At 58.6% G+C, this 16,821-nt stretch overlaps 6 protein-coding genes across 6 annotated transcripts in view; 2 read left to right on the top strand and 4 right to left on the bottom strand.

The window, feature by feature from the left end:
- Positions 1–6,391: 6,391 nt before the first annotated feature.
- SPRG_14235 (hypothetical protein) lies at positions 6,392–7,499 on the top strand (the record flags this gene model as incomplete). The annotated part of the gene is made up of 4 exons (XM_012354178.1): positions 6,392–6,718; positions 6,774–7,073; positions 7,126–7,256; positions 7,343–7,499. 4 exons carry the CDS (start codon positions 6,392–6,394, stop codon positions 7,497–7,499), a joined length of 915 nt encoding a protein of 304 aa, XP_012209568.1.
- A 685-nt stretch (positions 7,500–8,184) lies between these two features.
- Positions 8,185–9,397, bottom strand: SPRG_14234 (hypothetical protein; the record flags this gene model as incomplete). Its single annotated transcript, XM_012354177.1, has 4 exons — positions 8,185–8,452; positions 8,503–8,693; positions 8,740–9,039; positions 9,089–9,397. 4 exons carry the CDS (start codon positions 9,395–9,397, stop codon positions 8,185–8,187), a joined length of 1,068 nt encoding a protein of 355 aa, XP_012209567.1.
- A 2,438-nt stretch (positions 9,398–11,835) lies between these two features.
- SPRG_14233 (hypothetical protein) lies at positions 11,836–13,050 on the bottom strand (the record flags this gene model as incomplete). Its single annotated transcript, XM_012354176.1, has 4 exons — positions 11,836–12,124; positions 12,170–12,351; positions 12,404–12,688; positions 12,769–13,050. The coding sequence occupies 4 exons, from the start codon at positions 13,048–13,050 to the stop codon at positions 11,836–11,838; spliced, it is 1,038 nt and encodes a 345-aa protein (XP_012209566.1).
- A 685-nt stretch (positions 13,051–13,735) lies between these two features.
- Positions 13,736–15,029, bottom strand: SPRG_14232 (hypothetical protein; the record flags this gene model as incomplete). Its single annotated transcript, XM_012354175.1, has 5 exons — positions 13,736–14,036; positions 14,092–14,285; positions 14,340–14,426; positions 14,475–14,639; positions 14,697–15,029. The coding sequence occupies 5 exons, from the start codon at positions 15,027–15,029 to the stop codon at positions 13,736–13,738; spliced, it is 1,080 nt and encodes a 359-aa protein (XP_012209565.1).
- An 804-nt stretch (positions 15,030–15,833) lies between these two features.
- SPRG_14231 (hypothetical protein) lies at positions 15,834–16,593 on the top strand (the record flags this gene model as incomplete). Its single annotated transcript, XM_012354174.1, has 3 exons — positions 15,834–15,924; positions 15,970–16,104; positions 16,153–16,593. The coding sequence occupies exons 1-3, from the start codon at positions 15,859–15,861 to the stop codon at positions 16,591–16,593; spliced, it is 642 nt and encodes a 213-aa protein (XP_012209564.1). The 5' UTR covers positions 15,834–15,858.
- Positions 16,594–16,747: 154 nt separating this feature from the next.
- The window catches only part of SPRG_21390 (hypothetical protein), a gene marked incomplete at both ends in the record, with an annotated part of 1,096 nt that continues 1,022 nt past the window's right edge, over positions 16,748–16,821 (bottom strand). The window contains one exon of the mRNA XM_012354199.1: positions 16,748–16,798. Coding sequence (XP_012209589.1) covers positions 16,748–16,798 — 51 coding nt within the window. The remainder of the gene's footprint in view (positions 16,799–16,821) is intronic.

Below are 16,821 nucleotides of genomic sequence, written 5' to 3'. Positions count from 1 at the left end.
GCTGGATGGCGCCGGAATGCAGCGTGGCGGGCTTCTTGGCGCAGGCAACGACGTCGGTGCCTGGTGAAGGGCAGCAAACGCTCGTCCGTCGAGGCTAAACGATGTCTCGAGCGCCGGCAAGTGACGTGGAACACTACGCTTCGTGCGCCACCGACGCTTCGGGTCCCGTCGCTTGACGATCGAGTCGTCCCGCTGAACCAGCTCGTGGAACAGACGCATGCGCGGCTCTGTACGTGAGCTCGAGCTCGAGAGCGGTGCGGACACGTCGAGCTCGGGTGTGCTCAGGCTGCTGCCGAGCGTCGGACGCTCGGCACTTCTTGCAGGCTTTAATGGTTGTTGTTTGTGCAGCAGTGTTTGGCTAAAGAAAGCAAAACTCTCGAGGTTGGCCAATAGATCGCTCGGCGTCAGTCCAAGTTCGGCCGAAATCGAGACCCGCGGCGCCGGCGGCGTCATCGGGGGCATACCAATGCGTAGCATCAAGGGCGTGCGCGGCGGCTCCTCCTCGTTGTTGTCGTTGTCGGTGGCATTCGATCGCGCCGAGAGGGCTGGCGTTGGCTCGCCGTCGTTTGACGCGTCTCGTGGCGTCGGCACACCCGGTGGCGGCGACGCCGGTGCTGTCGATCTCGCCGACTCTGGACTCTTTGGTGGCGCCACCAGCGTCATTGTCACTGTCGCTTCGACACGATCTGGTGTGACAACGTCGATCATCGCCTCTAACTCGACCTCGGGCGCCTCGGCAACATCCTCGATGAGCGACGAGCTGTGCTTCGTGTCCAGCGAGCGGCGCCGCCCCACCCTGGAGTTGCTTCGCGCCAATGTCGGGTGCGCCACTGTTTCGGTTGCCTTGACGGTGTTGGTTTGAGACTCAAAAACACGAGTTTTAAGCGCGAGTGTTGCTGCCGACAAGCTCGCAATCTCTCCGTGCGACCGCCAAATGGACTCGATCGCGTCGTCGTCCACTTGGTCGGTCGCTGTCGTCTCAAGCGCCGCCGTCGAGGGCCCTTTGTCGTAGAATGCGCGCGATGCAAAGTTGCCGAACGTGTATTGCATGCCTTCGATCGTGCGCGGCTCGGTTAGCAAGGCATCCGCCACCGAGGTCCCCAACCGAGTAGGAAGCCTATCGTTGTCGGCGTCGTAGCTCTCCGTGTCATGCGATGATGTGGCGTCGGATGCAGCGGCGCGGGACACCATCGAGATACGCGCCTTCTGAAGCTCGAGGCGCTTGCGGTTGGGCGGCGCCTCGGCTTTCGTGCGACGTCGGAACGTCGGCGTGTTGTTGATCAATCGCGTTTCGCGCCTCGTGCGGTCCATCCGGTCGACGTCGGTCGGCGTCGCAGTCTCGTGTGGCTTGGCCGCCACCGGGCTGGCTTCGAAAAACACTTCGCGCTTCTTGGCCGCGTCGGCATCTTGGCGCTCGACGTCGTTGGCGATGATGCGACGCTCTTCCGCAAACAGCAGCACCATGCTCCGTTTGTACGCTTGCACAAGGACAGACTCGGCGATTGCGCAATTGGGGGGTACCACCCGCGCCGGCAAGTGGTTTTGCAGTGCTTCGGACACGAGCGGGCTCACGGTCGTCTCCGATGCGACGTCGTCGACGCTGGTGGTGACCACCGCGGTGGGGGCCAGTGCGCTGGGGGGGCGGACCCGCCCCCCCACATCGTGCACGAGCAAGAGCTCACACGCCGCATGCGTTTGATGCAGCACGTGCAATTGCAGCAGAAGTTTTTTGGCCGTCGACTTGATGTTGCGGCGCGCAAGGCGGTCGTCGGGGCGTCGCTGCGTGATCTCGTCCAGTAGCGCCCGTCGGCGGGCGTCGACGGTATGAATGGTCACACTCAATGTGTCCATGGTGGCGGTTTGGATGACGAGCATTGCGTCAAGGATGGCGAACTCGTCCTTTGTCCATGTGCGCTGTTCGTTGAGTAGATCCCTGTAGATGGTCTGCAGTGTTTCGAGCCGCGCCTGCGCCGTCTCTTGTTTCTTTTGCTGCCGCGCGGCCGACGCGAGACCGAGAAGCGCTTCGTCGACTTGCATGCGCGTTGCAATGAGCTTCTCGACCGCGTCACCCGACGACAGGGGTGCTTGTTTGATTGTTGTGAAGAGCGATGTGTACGCATTCTGGTACAAGGCCAGTTTCTTCTTGGCCGCTGCGGTGGCCGTACATGCTTTCTTGACGTCGTGGCTATGGTCGTCGACCGCACGGTCGAGGCGCTGGAGGAGCGCCGTCTCGGTGGGGATCGCAGATTGCAACGCGATGAACGATGGTAGCTTCTCACTGGCCTTGTCGAGCATGCGCACTTGCTGGAGCTTAAAGTAGATGCACAGCATCACGTCGAGAAGATGACTATCGACCCCTTGGAGCTCCTACGCCATCCTAATTGTCACTATACAAAAGCCACGCCTTCCCAGTACCTCGGTCACGGACCCGTAGCACTTGACACCATCCAGTGGCAAAAGCGGTGCGTTGTTGCGCTCGACTTGTAGCAGCTGCGCTTCGGCGGCGCGGGCAAGGACTGCAAGCTGCTCGACTTGGTCGGCGATTGCGTCCAGCGGCGGACGCTTGCCAAGAAGCGGTCCGACCAAGTCCACGCGCAAGTTGTGTTCGGTTGTTCGCGCGAGGTCTCTCCCATAGTAGAACGACGAGTGGAACGCCGGCATGATCGCGTGCTTCGGACGCACGTCGACACAGAAATCGGGCATCTTGAAACACTGGAACGTGCAGCTGTCGGGTAGAATCTCGCGGTCGCGCAGCAGTTGGAGGTGCTTCGCCAGGTACCACTCCTGGAGCAAGCCGGGTGCGTTGGCTTCGGCCGCCTCGACCACCGGCCGCTGCAAAAGCTTGTTGGCGAGGATACAGAGAAACGGACGGCGCCGAAGCTCGTTGGGAGGTGGGTCCCACTTTGTCGATGGCAGTGGGCGCATCATATCCACCGTGTGCCACGTTCCGACGTCGGGGTCTCCAAACGCGCGGTCGCCACGGCGGAGCTCGATCCCAAGACGCAGCAGCAAGTGCCAGAGTACCCGGGTATCGATCATGGATGTATTGCACGCGGTGCGCGACAGAGCATGGAACCCATAGCCCGTCGCCTGAAGCGAATGACGCGTCTCTGGGTCCGACACCAACGAGAGCGCACTGTCGCCGACAAGATTGCGCGCAAAGGGTGACGCGCCTGCTTGCACGAGGAGGCGTAGCACATGCCGGTGCACCGTCCACCCCATGTGCTTTGGCGGACCCTACAGGGTCCCTTTCATGCCCTCGGACAACGACGAGAAAGTGTACCTGCGCTGCGATGTGCAGTGCGTTGTTGCCAAGCACGGGCTCGCGCGCAGACGCCAAGCGCGGGTGCTCGAGCAGCATGGCCTCGATCTCACTCGCTTGCCCATTCCGGACCAGCACATGAAACGCGTGGAGCTCCGAGAGACCAACCTCCGAGGACGCATCGCCAAGGCTGCTGTCGTAAGCGTCCGAGAGAAACACAAACGGCAGTGCCGACTCGAGGAGGGCATCGATCGCAACGGGGTCGGCGCTGAGATGTTGATCGGCAGCGGATGTCCCTGCTAAATGCCGGCGCCATGCAGTAAAGGTCGCTTGGAGAAGCACGCGCCCATGCAGGCGCGTCGCCTCGGTCCATAGCTTGACAAGGGCTTTTCGGCGGTACACGCGGCTCGCCCAGCGATGAAACAGATGCGTTTTGGTCTCTTGGGACGTGATGTCTGCCCAGTGGTAGAGAGCCGTGAGCGCGCGTGGGTACATGCTTGGCTGCAGCAAGCGCATGCGTCGGTCCAGCGCCAACACGCTGCGTCGCGACTGTGTTTCTTTCCAGCCTTCCCACGCCTTGTGCACGCGGGCGTCACGGGTGCGCGCCTGCATTTTGCGCTTCGGCACGCGGCAGTCAGCGCGCATCGCCGTGTACGTCTGCCACGCATACAGCGCCTTCTTCATCGACCCGCGCGTCTCGAGGTTGAGTAGCGTGAGCGTGCGCCACTTGGCAAAGACGATGCCGAGGTGCCGACGACTGCAGTACGCACGCGCGCGTCGGTTCTCGGCTTTTTTCGATTTGGACAAGTTGCAGTAGGCGCGCAAGAGGCGATAGTAGCGCGTCATCCACATGAGCGGGCTCCGGGCCTGGGCCTCGAGCTTGCGCAGCTGCCGCGCCTTGTACTCGACGACCCAGAGGTCCCATTGCGCCAACGGCGTCGGAAACCGCGGCACCGCCATGCACGCGTGCTTGTGTTTTTGGAAGAGCGTGTAGCGGGCCCACATTTCAAAGACAACTTGCACACGCTCGCCGAGCCATTTGGGCCGGCGAAGGAACGCGATGCGCATCGCGCGGCGGAGAGACAGCTGCGCGTTGACGCTCGTCCGTTTGTGCTTTTCATGGTACGCCTTCCATTTCAGAAAGAGCGTATGCACAAACTGCTTGGCGACGGTCTCGCGCGCCGCGCGCATCTCGGCGCGGATCGCCGCAATGCGACCCACTGCCACTGCGTCTTTCGACGTGTCTTGGACGGCGGCAAACGCTTCGTTGACAAACACGTAGCTGTAGTCGGGTCCCTTGCGATGCAAAGGCGGCGTCGTGAAATCGTCACTCGTCGTCAAGAAGAGATTCTTGACCAGATTCGAGACGGTCGCGACCTTGGTCGCGCTCTGCTGCAGTAGCTGGAGCTCAATCGTGCGCAACTACATCGTATACAACTTTTTTTCTGTGAAGGAGACACACAAAAGCACCTTAATTGCGCACTCGACTTCGTCTGCCCACTCGCGAAAGACGCGCCGACACGCATTCCGCCGGCCAAAGGCCTCGAGTTGGCGCAGATGTCGCCATGCGTGTAAAGCGACCGCGAGCTTGTGTTGCCGCCGTTGACGCCATTTTAGAAACTTGCGGCGACACCGGTACATGCGAAACGTGGCCTGGAGGACCCGTGCACTGGCATGGCCGCGCATCTAGCCACGTGATTCAGCGGCAATATTTTGCAAAGAAAGCTCGCCTACTGCAAGGCGGTGACGCTCCAGGAAGCGGTCTCGCTCGGTCTTGTCGTCGTCGGGCACGTGGATCGCATCGACGCTTTCGTAGAGGTCGACGAGTTTTCTTGAAAACACGCGGTGCACCTCGGCGGGTGGCATATTCGGCGTCATCGGCTCGGACCCCAGCGACGTCGGCACGGCAGTGCCCGGGCTAAAGTTGAAGGCGCCAGCACTCGGCAGCGAGAATTGCACCGTGGACGTGCTCGAGTAGACGTGCTCGCCACGATATGCGCGCTCTACCGCCGTGACGTGGCGCTCTAATGCCGTCACCGTGCGCGCCAGCTCGAGCAGTTGGTCCGTGTTTTGGTTGAACTTGCTCGATGCCACTGTGATTTGGCCCGAGCCACGACGTGCTTCGGGCAGGTCGTCGTCCGTATCGCGAGCAATGTGTCCTCGAATGCCATCATCGTCGTAGTCGTAGTCGTCGTCGTTAACCTTGGCACGTCCGTTCAATCGAGCCACGAGCTGCTGGAGCTCGGCGGATTTGGACTGGGCTATGGTGTCACGAAGGGACTCGACCTTGGCCTGCTCGGACGCGATTGTGCGATCAATTGCAGGTGCGGGGTACCACCCCATGATTCGCCGGACTTGGGCCGAGGTCCGCTTCTTTCGCTGCCGCTGCTGGCGACGGCGGGCGGCCGACGTATCGGGGATTTGGAGTGCATTCACGGTGATCGCAGCGATCGAGTCGACATCCGAGATGACACTTTGGCGCGCTGATGACAACGGTGCGTCATTGTCGGCTTCGTCAATAATCGAGTCACCGCTCTCGTCGTCCGATGCGAGGTCGACGTCGTCGTCGTCTGGGCCGACTTGACCGAAGGCACGGCTACTCGTCGCCATCGCAGTCGGTTGTTTGAAACCGACACGAGCAACAAATACACTCCGTTGATCCCCGAGTCGAGGTAAATCCGAGATTACCCCAATACCGCTGCGTAATCGACCGACACAATCGATCCGCACGTCGTGTCACCTCTTACACCTGCCGTGCATGATCCGCATAGCAACAACGATGTAAATTTAACGTTCAACGCAAATACGGCGAGTCAGTGCTCTGATTTTGAAGGTACAGATGGGGTGGTCGACGACGACGCTGCCGTTTAGTTTCTAGAGCAAAACACACGGGGATATAAGAAGAAGTAACCAGCACATTTTGTCATCTATGGTGCTCCGCATTTACGTACAAGGTGCCAGCTTCGTTTACAATCGCTTCGAACGTTGTCATTTCTGTTCGCTTCATAGTGGTGGTACAGTGTATTCTCCAGGGTCGGAATTGGATACAAAGACGCAGTTGTGGGACGCACAAGACGGATGGTAATTTTGCGCCTCACTGTGCACTTGACGATACGTACCGTTAACACCATGGCCAAGCCATCTCAACAAATCGATCCTCGCCGCGAGCGGAAGCGACTACGGGATCGGCGCGCCAAGCAAGCCGCCCGTCAACGACTGCAGGACGAGACGACCGCGCTCCAAGTGTCGATCGCAAGCCTCACCGCGGCGCTCGTTACGAAAAAGGCGGCGGCGCCCAAACACTGTCTCCTTTCGTGGCAGGAGGTGGCTGCCTCACTCCACGCTGCGACCACCAAGAGCTACAAACGAATGCACGAGCTCCGACGTTGCTCGGCCGAGCACCATCGACTGGCGCAAGCCTTGTACGCATGGGTTGCATCTTTGCACCGCGCACCCGTACAACTTGAAGCAAGGAATGCCACGAGAGACTCTGTGTTTTGTTTGGTACTAGGCACGGTCGCCGGCGCTGGCTGCATGGCGCGTCATTCAGTTGCCACGGCATCCCGATGTGCGTTGTGCAAGGTACCTCTGGCTCGCCGAATACATGCTGAAGGCGACCGACAATCAAGTCGTGAATGCGTTGTTTCCAGCGCCGCCCGAGGAACTCGTGTGGGCCGAGTGGAGCCTTATCGGGGGCCGCATGCTGTCGCAATTTGTGTTAGACGGGTCGCTTGCCGAGGTAGCCACCGCCGCGTGGTCCTTTAGCCAAGCACTATCCACCATCTTGCATGCCACCCACGGCTGCGTCCACGTATGTACCCGTTTTCTGTCAGTTGGAAACAATTGTCCTTCTGTTCGAGTAGAATGTGTTTCATGTGCAAGAAGCCAAGCGCGAAATTTGCTACAACCACGAAGCGTTTCCGGCGGTCCAGAGCAACGGGCTCTACACGTGCTTTCTCGAGTCGGAGCGCGTCGTGATGCAAACTATCGGACGGTGCGTGACGATGCCCTCTACCCAGCGGGCGCAACAACGAGCTTTGCCTATGACGTGCAAGAATGGTATCGGCGTGCGTCTGACAGTTTGTTCAAGAGGAAGTGCCGTCGGAACGTTCTTCGCGCCATCTCATCGACGCAGTGCGTGCTCCGCGCCGTCGATGTCTACCAACCGTACGCTTCGTACGATTCGATGGAGAGTTATGCGCGCGTCATCTGGCCCGATGTTCTCTCCTCTGTGTGAGGCGCCAACGACGTGGAGGCAGCCCTTACGCGTCGCTTGGAGCAAATGGCAAGTAGCCGTATGGCCAATATGAAGACTCGCCTGCAAAAGGTGCTGCGGCTCGTCCAAGCCGACCCACCGAGCTTTCCGAGTCCGTGCACTATGCTCCCAGAGGCGTAGCTAGTAGCTAGAATCAAGAAGGACCATGCGTCGTGCCGCAGGGCTGCCATCATTTGGAAGAGGCACAATGCTTAAGTGTTCAGCAGCAAGTGTTGGAGGTGCAGCTTGGTCAAGAACCGCTGTAACTGTCAAGAACAAAAGCGCTCAAGTTGCACAAGACATGTGGGCGAGTGTGGCCCTTCTACATGGTTGTGTTGAGTGATTGGCGCAGACGTCTAGTCATAATGGCTAGAGCAATGTGAAGGCTCTTGCGCTTAAAGTCTACAAGTGCAGAGTAAGACCTCCTTCTGGTCGTGGAATGAGGTGGTCCTTGCCGAGTTGCGGTTGTAGCTGGTTCCAATACTTGCGCCCAAGACCGTCCTCTATGGGTGTTGTACCCAAAACACTGTCCTGGGCACTAGATAACGGAGACAGCTAGCTCAGTTGGGGCTCCATGATGGTCAGAGATGCGAGCTATTTTCTTGGAAAATAGTGCTAACGCAAGTCGATTCGAAGGGTATGTGTTGGCAGGATTAATGTGGCAGAGTCAATAGGGTGTCGGGTACGAGTCGGGCGACTCTTGGACGTTGCGCAGCATCTTGCGGACGCGTGCGTGCATGTCTCGGATGATGCGGCACGATTTATCAGCGACGAGGCGCTGCAGGTCGCTCTCGTGTGCGCCATCGGCCATTGCGAGCACGTCCGGGTGCTCGTCCCGGACAAAGTCCTTAAACTGCTCGTAGGTCTTGAAGGGCTGGCACACGGTCGACGATCGGACGACGCACTTGGTCGGTGACACGGCTCGAATGACGTTCCTAGCATCCAGGTCGTTGGAATATGGTTCGAGACAGATTGGACAATATACCATTCTTGAATATCAATCTTGAAGCCCTTGTCGCCAACGGGGTAAGCATCGTCGTACCGGATCGTGCGGTAGTGCATCACGACGCTGTCGTCTTGGATAAAGCACGTGTAGAAACCGTTGTTGGTTGCCCACGGGAACGCTTCTCGGTTGTAGCAGATTTCGGTGCCGCGCACCTTGTGGTGGTAGATGTTCTACAGTGTAAAGTGAGGCTCGGCCTTCTACTACCCGGAAAATTACCGAGACACCTCCGCGCTGGCCGTTGAGGATCGTTGGCAGCGCTTGGCTAAAGGCCCACGCCGCCGTCGCAACCTCCATCATGGTACCGGAAAGGAATTGCTGCGAGTAGACGCGGCCGCCTTCGACGGTGTACTGTGCGGCAACCCAGTCGTCTTGGTCGATAGGAAAATCGCTGTCCACAACATGCAGCGGCGTTGCGTGAAGCATCTGCTGCCCAATCCAGTGGTAGCCCACGGTGCGGAGCTCGACATCGGTCGAGAGATGGACGTCGCGCCACGCAAACACCGACTGCGCGGGGAGCTACAAAGCCACGCTTGAGCTGTCGATTCGATTCGATTGGCGAACGGACCTTGGCCGGGGTCATGGACGCTACCCACGCGTGCAAGTGGCGGGCGAGGCGGGATTGGTGCGCGAGGTGGCGGCGCAGTGCCTCCTTCTCGGCAAGGCCCTCCTCGGTCGCAGCGGCCAGTGACAGAGCAATGTCCTTCCACGTGAGGAGGCAGTCGCTGGACGCGCGCAACGTCCGGAGCTTCCGACCGAGGACCTCAATTTTCTCTTGCAGCGTGCTGCACTCGGTGAGGTACCGAAGGCGCGCGGCACGCTTGGCCTTTCGGTACCGCAGCCGCTTCCCGAGCTGCTGCGGTGTCAGCTCCTCCATCGTGATTTTTGCAAAGTGTGGTATTTGAGGTTGAGCCAAGACGATGATTCCGGGCCAAGACAGACATATGGCCGCCGAAAAGCACGCAGGTGCAGAGCGCGTCCATGATCAACGATGAGTGACGTCCACGACAACACTGCGATGGTTTCGATCCATTACAACGGACAGCTTGAAACACTTTCAAAATAGGTACGGCTCGCAGCGACCGATAAGTAGTATGCACGTGGACTGCGTTGAGATGTTTTGTGATGCGAATACATCCTACCGACCTTCGTCATCCGTGGCACTGCGATTGCCAGCAGTCGCGTAACCTTTCGATTTCACCGACGTTGACTGAGCGAGTCTACTCTCACTCGTTGAAGGCTCCTGCGTGAGTTAGCGTCGTCACCCACATTTCTCAGTGCCAAATCCGTCGTCGTACATACCGCCAAGCGCAGTGCCAGCGTTCGCTCAAACCCCCTGTTTCCGATCGGCCCGCGAAAGAAACCACCCACGTTCGCATATGCGAATCAATGGCTGCGACGCACCCAAGCGTAGCGCAAACAAGGAATTGCGCTGAATTCTACCATGTCCGACGCTGACGAGGTTGCCACTCGCCTAGCCTTGCCGCTCGTTTACCGATATACGGAGACCGCTTGCGTCTCCGTCTCGATGCAACATGTTTCTGTCATGAGTTTCGTGGTCATTTACGTACAGCTCTGGACTATTATGCGGTACGATCCATACCTCCTTTGCCGTTTTGCTCTGGTACTTCGCAAGCTCTGGGGCAACCGAGGCTGTGGCGTACCATGCAGCGCGCCCACCTCGGGTCTTCCATCTCGATATGCAACGTATCCAGCCAAACACGAGCACCGTCCCGTAGTGATGCTGCTACCACAAGAGGTGGGTGCGAGAAGACTCGTTCAGTACGAGCTGGCCGAGCCAGAGCACTCGACACAGGGATGAGTTTTTCAAGCGTTCGCAAATTCGAACGTCTATAAAGTTGGTGATCGATCAAGCGGCGACAATGCCGCCTGAGGTGCGACGCCCCAGCATCAGCGCTGAAACTGCGCACATTTGACTTGCAGCGACCAGAGTGCAACTCCTGGTGGGTGTTGCGAGGGTGCTTCTCCCTGCCCGCAGATGCATCCACAAGAGGCAAGAGATCCTTGTGTACTAGCTCGCAGGGTATGCAGCCAAAACGATGAAGAATCCAAACAAGATTGATACCGGAATCGACCGAGAACAAGTCCTTCCTCAGGGCCGAGTCAAGCCACCCAACCGGTTGTACGACCGTCAGGTAGATAGATATTCGAACCGACGTGCGTGGACAAGCACGGTACCGGTATGCTCTTCGAGCTCCGAGATGGCTGCAACTCCAAGATAGTCGCCGCGATGAAGCGACGCGGCGGACGCAATCCCAGGCGCCAGCCGGTCGAAGCGCCGGCGGGATTACCACATGGCAAATAAACATTGCGTCAGCAAGGCTGTATACGAAAACAACATCACGCGCCAGACGATGACGTGGCATGCTGTGGGACAGCCGCAACGACATCCAGACAAAAGCTGCAGGAGGTTTTGAACGAGGCGACGTTGTCCATGTGTACTATGCTTCGTGTGTTTGTACTTCATCGCCACGATGCTGCCGTCGACGGTCCTTAGTTGACGTATTGGCGTCGTTTCGTGCAAGCGCAGGTGAGCGAGCACCGCGCCGCATATGGCAAATTCAATCCAACGCTTGGCGCGACCTTGGCAAGACAGCAAAGCCAGGAGCGTGGACACCAGTATCGTAGATAACATGATGTACCGCATGGGACACACGGTCGGACATTTATTGTCCGACCCTCTGGTGCGATGATGCAATGACGCGGCTTCATGTTTGCCGGCGTGGGATTCCACTTTGTTCTTGATTGCTCTCCGGAAAGCCAGACGGACAGACGTCGCATTTTGAGGTCTTGGCGCCCCGAATCTTGCAACCACAGCACGGGCAAAGTCACCGTGTGCATGCTGGTGTGCATGACAGCGGATCATGGAGATGGTCACGGTGTTAATGTCTCTGTGATCTGCTTGGCAAAACATTCGCTTGAGACTTGTGTTCGGATTCCCCCATTGCTATGGTCACACGCAATCGATCTAGCGGTATGAGCTAGAAGTCGAATTGCTCGCGGCTCTGTGATTTTGCATGCTGGTGACGGCCTCGGTCGTTCGGGCAACTAACTACACGACATCGTCTCTCAACACGGAGCGCGGTGCATCGATTGGCAGCGATCGCATCAACAAGAGCAGCTTTGAAAACCAGAACGCGCTTGTCGAGGCTCTTCTATACCCATGTGGAAGTACCTTCCGCGAGACCACTTTCTATCATGTAAGTAAATTGTACTCCCAGTAGCAGCGTATTTCGTACTAGACTGTGTTCAACTAAACCTGTCTATGAAGCGCGTTGTCGGAGCCTATGCACCTCACGGGTCGGCACACGGTCGCAGCAATCGGCATCTCTGAGCTTGCGCCTCGCACAAGAGCGACTCGATGCGCAAGTACCGTTCCTGTGCCGCAGTGGTCGCCTTGACGCCCAGTCGCTGCTGGAGCTCGGCCTCGAGATGCTCGCTCCTGCCTCGCCGCAGTGTCGGCAAAACGTCCGGGTGCTCGAGGCTTGCGAATGCAAGCATGGACGCGTGGCGCGTGGCGGGGCGACTCAACTGCACGCTTTGAACGACGCAGTGTGTCGACGAAAGACACGTCAGCACGATCCTATCCACGGACCTCTTAAACCACGGACCTGCACGACGAGGATACCATTCTTGAATGTAGGGGCTCGCACTTGCTGCGTTCTTTTCGTCGCAGTCGTGGAGGGTACAGTGTACCAAGGTGGTCTTGCTTTCTTGGACAAAGCATGCGTGGACATCGCGCTGGGGGGTCCGAGCCTGCTGCATCGAGTACGTCACCTCGGTCGTCGAATTCTTGCAAGTAGACACGATCTATGTTCGAGTCCCCTTCGCACCCGCTATCCTTTCGTTGTCTAGCCTGTACCGTGCGCGGACCAATCGATACGAGGGTTGTCCAGGTCGCCGCCACCGCGTCGTCGAGGGACCCGGCTACGACGTGCTGGAAGGCCGTGATGCGGCCATGGACGTCCTGCGTCGTGTGCACCCAAGTCCGAGCCGGTGTCGGGAAGCGCGCTTCGGACACCATATAGGCCGTCGCGTGCCGCATACGCTCGGCGAGCCACTCGAGCGCCAACGCGCGGACTGTGCGGGGCGCCGCTGGCAGCCGTACGCGCGGCCACGTGACCAGCGTCGACGTGCCAAGGACCACCTACAGCATGTCAGTCTGACATCGGCGCACGTGATTATTCCGTGCCAATTTACCGTTTGCGGTCGAGATTGGGCCGCTACCCATGCACGTAGGAGCTCGACACGGTGTCCGTGGTCGGCCACGTGGGCCGCCAACGTTCGATTCGTCATGATGCTGTCCCGCGTTGCATCGGCGAGTGCCTTCATAATCTCTTCCCATGGCAGGAGACAACTGCGAGGCCGGTGGCCCGACTGAAGCCCCCGCAGCGTGCGTCGCATGGCCGCAGCGGCGTCCGTCAGCGCGTTGTACTCGGCCAAGAAGCGCACGCGGGCCGCCTGTTTCGCTCGACGGTCGCGCAGTCGCTTGCGCGCCGACAAGTCCATCGCCTCCATGAAACGATAACGCAATGGTTGTGCATGTGCTATGGCTCGAGGAGTAAGTGGCACTGTGCACGCATATCGCACGGATGGAGCGAACGGAGATGGCTTGGAAGTTTTGCATGAAACATCCATATTCGATGGCTCACCTTCTTTTGTTAATACAAAGATACAGCTCAAATATCATATATATGCATTTTAATCGCTCAGAAGGATTCAATAGCGGGTGGAGGCGCACCTGGTGCACGGTATACAAGCCGCAAGATTAGACAAATGCAATAAGGTGCCGCACCTCGTGTTATCATGGGTGAGTCCCAATGTCCCAATCGGTGGACCAACTTGTCCAAGTCGTTGGCAGAAAGATTAGGCCATCACGTCGCGCGTGCTAATCAATACGATTGGCTCACTGGAGACACCTGGCGTAGACAAGCCGTCGCTGTTTACTAACTTGACCATGTCTTCGGCGTGAAACGCAACCTCTGGGATTCCGTTGGGTCTAGTTCTGAGTCAGATTTGAGCTCTGGTGTATTGGTGTTAGTGTGTTTATGGGTCGAGCTGCAACGACGATCTTAGCACCAGGCGACGTGGGACTTGAATGGCCGACTTGTATTTTTCTTTGTCTGAAAACCAGTCCAGGACGTAGAGTTGTAGAGTTTTAAAGCCTAGTGTCGAGGGGGCGAGAATCGCCAACTCAAAGCGCTCCGCGGTCTACTTCGTATGGCCGTGGATACGCGTCCGGGTTGGCTTGGACATGGCGCAGTAGCTTGCGAAACATACCACCCATACCCTCCATCATCGAGCACGTATCGGCCACAAATCGGTTCGCAATCGCATCTTCCAATTCGGTCCCTTGTTTCGGCGCCAACGACTCAGCCAAGCCCGGTGTGATCTCGTCAGCATACGAAACCATGGAGGCGTGGTGGGTGTACGGCTGGTACACGTGGGCGGATCGGATGAAGCATTTTGTCGGTGACACGCGCCGAATCACATTCCTAAAGGTACATATACATTTCCTTGGGACGAGTAGGTTGGCTGTGGAGGGCAAACCATTCCTGAACGTCCTCCAACATGGCGGCGGACGCGGCGATGGGCGACGCGTCATCATAGCGAATCGTCCGATAGTGCGTCACGGCGCGATCGGGCTCGAGAAAGCACGTATACAAGCCGTTCGAGACGCGGCTTGGAAATTCTTCGCGGTTGTAGCAGAAGCGTCCATGCGACGTCGCAGAGTGGTGGAGCGTCTATTCGATCCGTGAGGCTGCCACGTCATATTTTCTGAAACCGTCAGGAGCTACCGAAATGCCTCCGCGCGATTCGTGTATGATTGTCGGCAACGCTTGGCTAAACGCCCATCCGGCCGTCGCCGCCTCGAGGAGAGTCGCCTCCACGACCAACTGTACATAGACTGTGCCGCCTTCGGGACTCCATACGCCGTGCACGGCATCCTCGAGGTCGCTTGGGAAGAGGGCGTCGGGCACTTGGTGCGGCGTCGCGTGCAGCATTTGTTTGGCGATCCAATCGAGCGCCACCGACCGCAACGCCGCGTCCGACGACAAGTGCACGTCCTTCCACGCAAACGCAGGCGAATTTGGCGGCTAATACGTCATCACCATCATTAATATCAACGGTCCGCGGCGGCACGACTACTATACCTTGGGAATGACGGCCAGCGACAAGAGCCACGTCTGGAGACTCTGTGAGAGACGCCTTAGCTGCGTCACGCGAAGGCGAAGATCGTGCTGCGCCGCAACGCTCTTGTCCTTGGCCTTAGCAAGCGACGATGCAACCTCGCGCCAGCTCAAAAGGTGCGCGGAGGAGGGGCGGGCTGATTGCCGCGCCGCGAGCGATGCCGAGAGGCTCGCAATCGACGACTGCAGCGCACTACACTCGTCGAGGAAGCGCTGGCGAGCAGCCTGCTTGGCGCGGCGGTCGCGGATACGCTTGCGGGCGAGGCGTGTTGCGTCGCCGCTCTCTGCAGTGTCCATGGCACGGGCGATAGATGTAGTATTGAAAAGTGGACCACGGAGCCTTACCACCAGCTTGCATTGGGTTGGAACGAGCTGCAAATATCGCATGAAATCCCATTTTTCACCGCCCAGGTGCCGATATGAGCTTGTTGTTTGTATGTGAGACTGCCACGTATATGCCGTTTCACCAGTCAGATCAAAAGGCGATGACGGCCGCAACAAGCCGAGTGAGGGACGCAATCCAAGCAGCTGCAGTGTATTACGCACAAGGAGTCTATATCTGCAGGGCTGGGACTCGCACTCCGTTTTCGCAAACTGCTCAAGCACTGCATTTGCCAAGACTCTCACACAGCATACCTTCTTTCCTGAGACCAGAATACCGTTCTGTCGCTACGACACGGAGGACGGGCATGCCAGAGACTTGAAGCCGCACCATGAGCCATCAAACGTTTCTCTTTGTGGAGTTCGACACCTCGTGTTGACCGCTGGATGTTTATATAATGCGTATACATCATGCATCATCATGCACATACATGGGCGTTTGCATCCGGCGTCACTGTATAGATTAACGGAGCGTCCTGACTCAGTTATCAAGCCGGGCTGCTCCCTCGCTTCTCCACGTTATTCCTTCCATAGTGGGCGCAAGACAGAGACTACGGGTGCTGCTAGGCGTAGAGTTTGTAGCTGCTGTGCACTGCATTCTTGACTGACATGACACGCAAAACTGCGTTCTTTTAGATTACCTGTATCAATACATACCTCTCTCTAACGCATTATTAGTTATGAAAGGATCTGGATATCAAATATGGCAGACCACCACAACGCGCTTGGCGACAGGTCCGAAGGAATGGCCCAGTCCCAGGACAAGCACCACTGCACGTACTGCAATCTATGGGTCCAAGGCGACCGCGTCGTACGTCGCTGCCTGCGACCTTGCGCCTCATCCTACTGCGTCTAGAGCATCCGCAACCATGAGGCTACGCAGCGCCACAAGGACCGGACCCAAGCGCAGTTCAAGATCCGCACGCGCGACCGCGAAATCGCCGAGCGCCAAGAGGCCAACATGCAGCGCGAGCTCGACCAAGTCGAACGCGTACGTCGAGCCTCCGCATCTTCTACTATTTGATACTTGGTCGTGTAGAATGCACGGGCTCGGTTTGCCCGGGACATGGCCGGGAAGACGCGCACCCAGGCCGAGACGTCCATCGACCTGCCTGCCGTGGGTCCGCTGCCCCGGCAAGTCGCGCAGCTAGCAGCGCCCAGCACCATGCCGCCACCGCCACCGCCACGAATGGTTGCACCGCCGCCGCCGCCACGAAACACACCCATGCGGCTCGCCCCGCCGGCGCATCAGCCAATGCAGCAGCCGTACCTGGCCGTACCGCTTCACACTGTTGCGCCAATGGCGCGGGTGCCACCTCCGCGCGTGCCGCCGCCGCAGGTCCCGCCCCCCGTGGTCCCGCCCCCCGTCGTAGTGCCGCCGCCGCGTGCCCCTGCCCCCGAGCAGAGCCCCGGGTTCTACGTCGTCCGCGGTACTGTGTACCTCGAAGGCCAATTCCACGAAGTACGCATCTCACAATAACTCGATGCTTGCTCCTATGCATGACGCCATGACGTAGTTCAAGCTCGTGCCAAAAGAAGGTCTGTGAGGTTTGGGTCGAGGACCTCGAGGACTGGCGGCCCGCTACCATCAGCAGCGTCGACACCGACACGAGCACGAGCCCGCCAACGAAGCGCTACGCCGTGGCGTACAAGGCCACCGACGACCGGACGGCGCCGGCCGTCTCCTGGTGTCTTTACGAGCGACCAG

The sequence above is a fragment of the Saprolegnia parasitica genome (assembly GCF_000151545.1).
Source record: "Saprolegnia parasitica CBS 223.65 unplaced genomic scaffold supercont2.149, whole genome shotgun sequence".
In the NCBI taxonomy this organism is placed as follows: Eukaryota; Oomycota; class Saprolegniomycetes; order Saprolegniales; family Saprolegniaceae; genus Saprolegnia; species Saprolegnia parasitica.
Note: the sequence above shows the minus strand (reverse complement) of the source record. Positions and strands in the feature narration are given on the sequence as shown.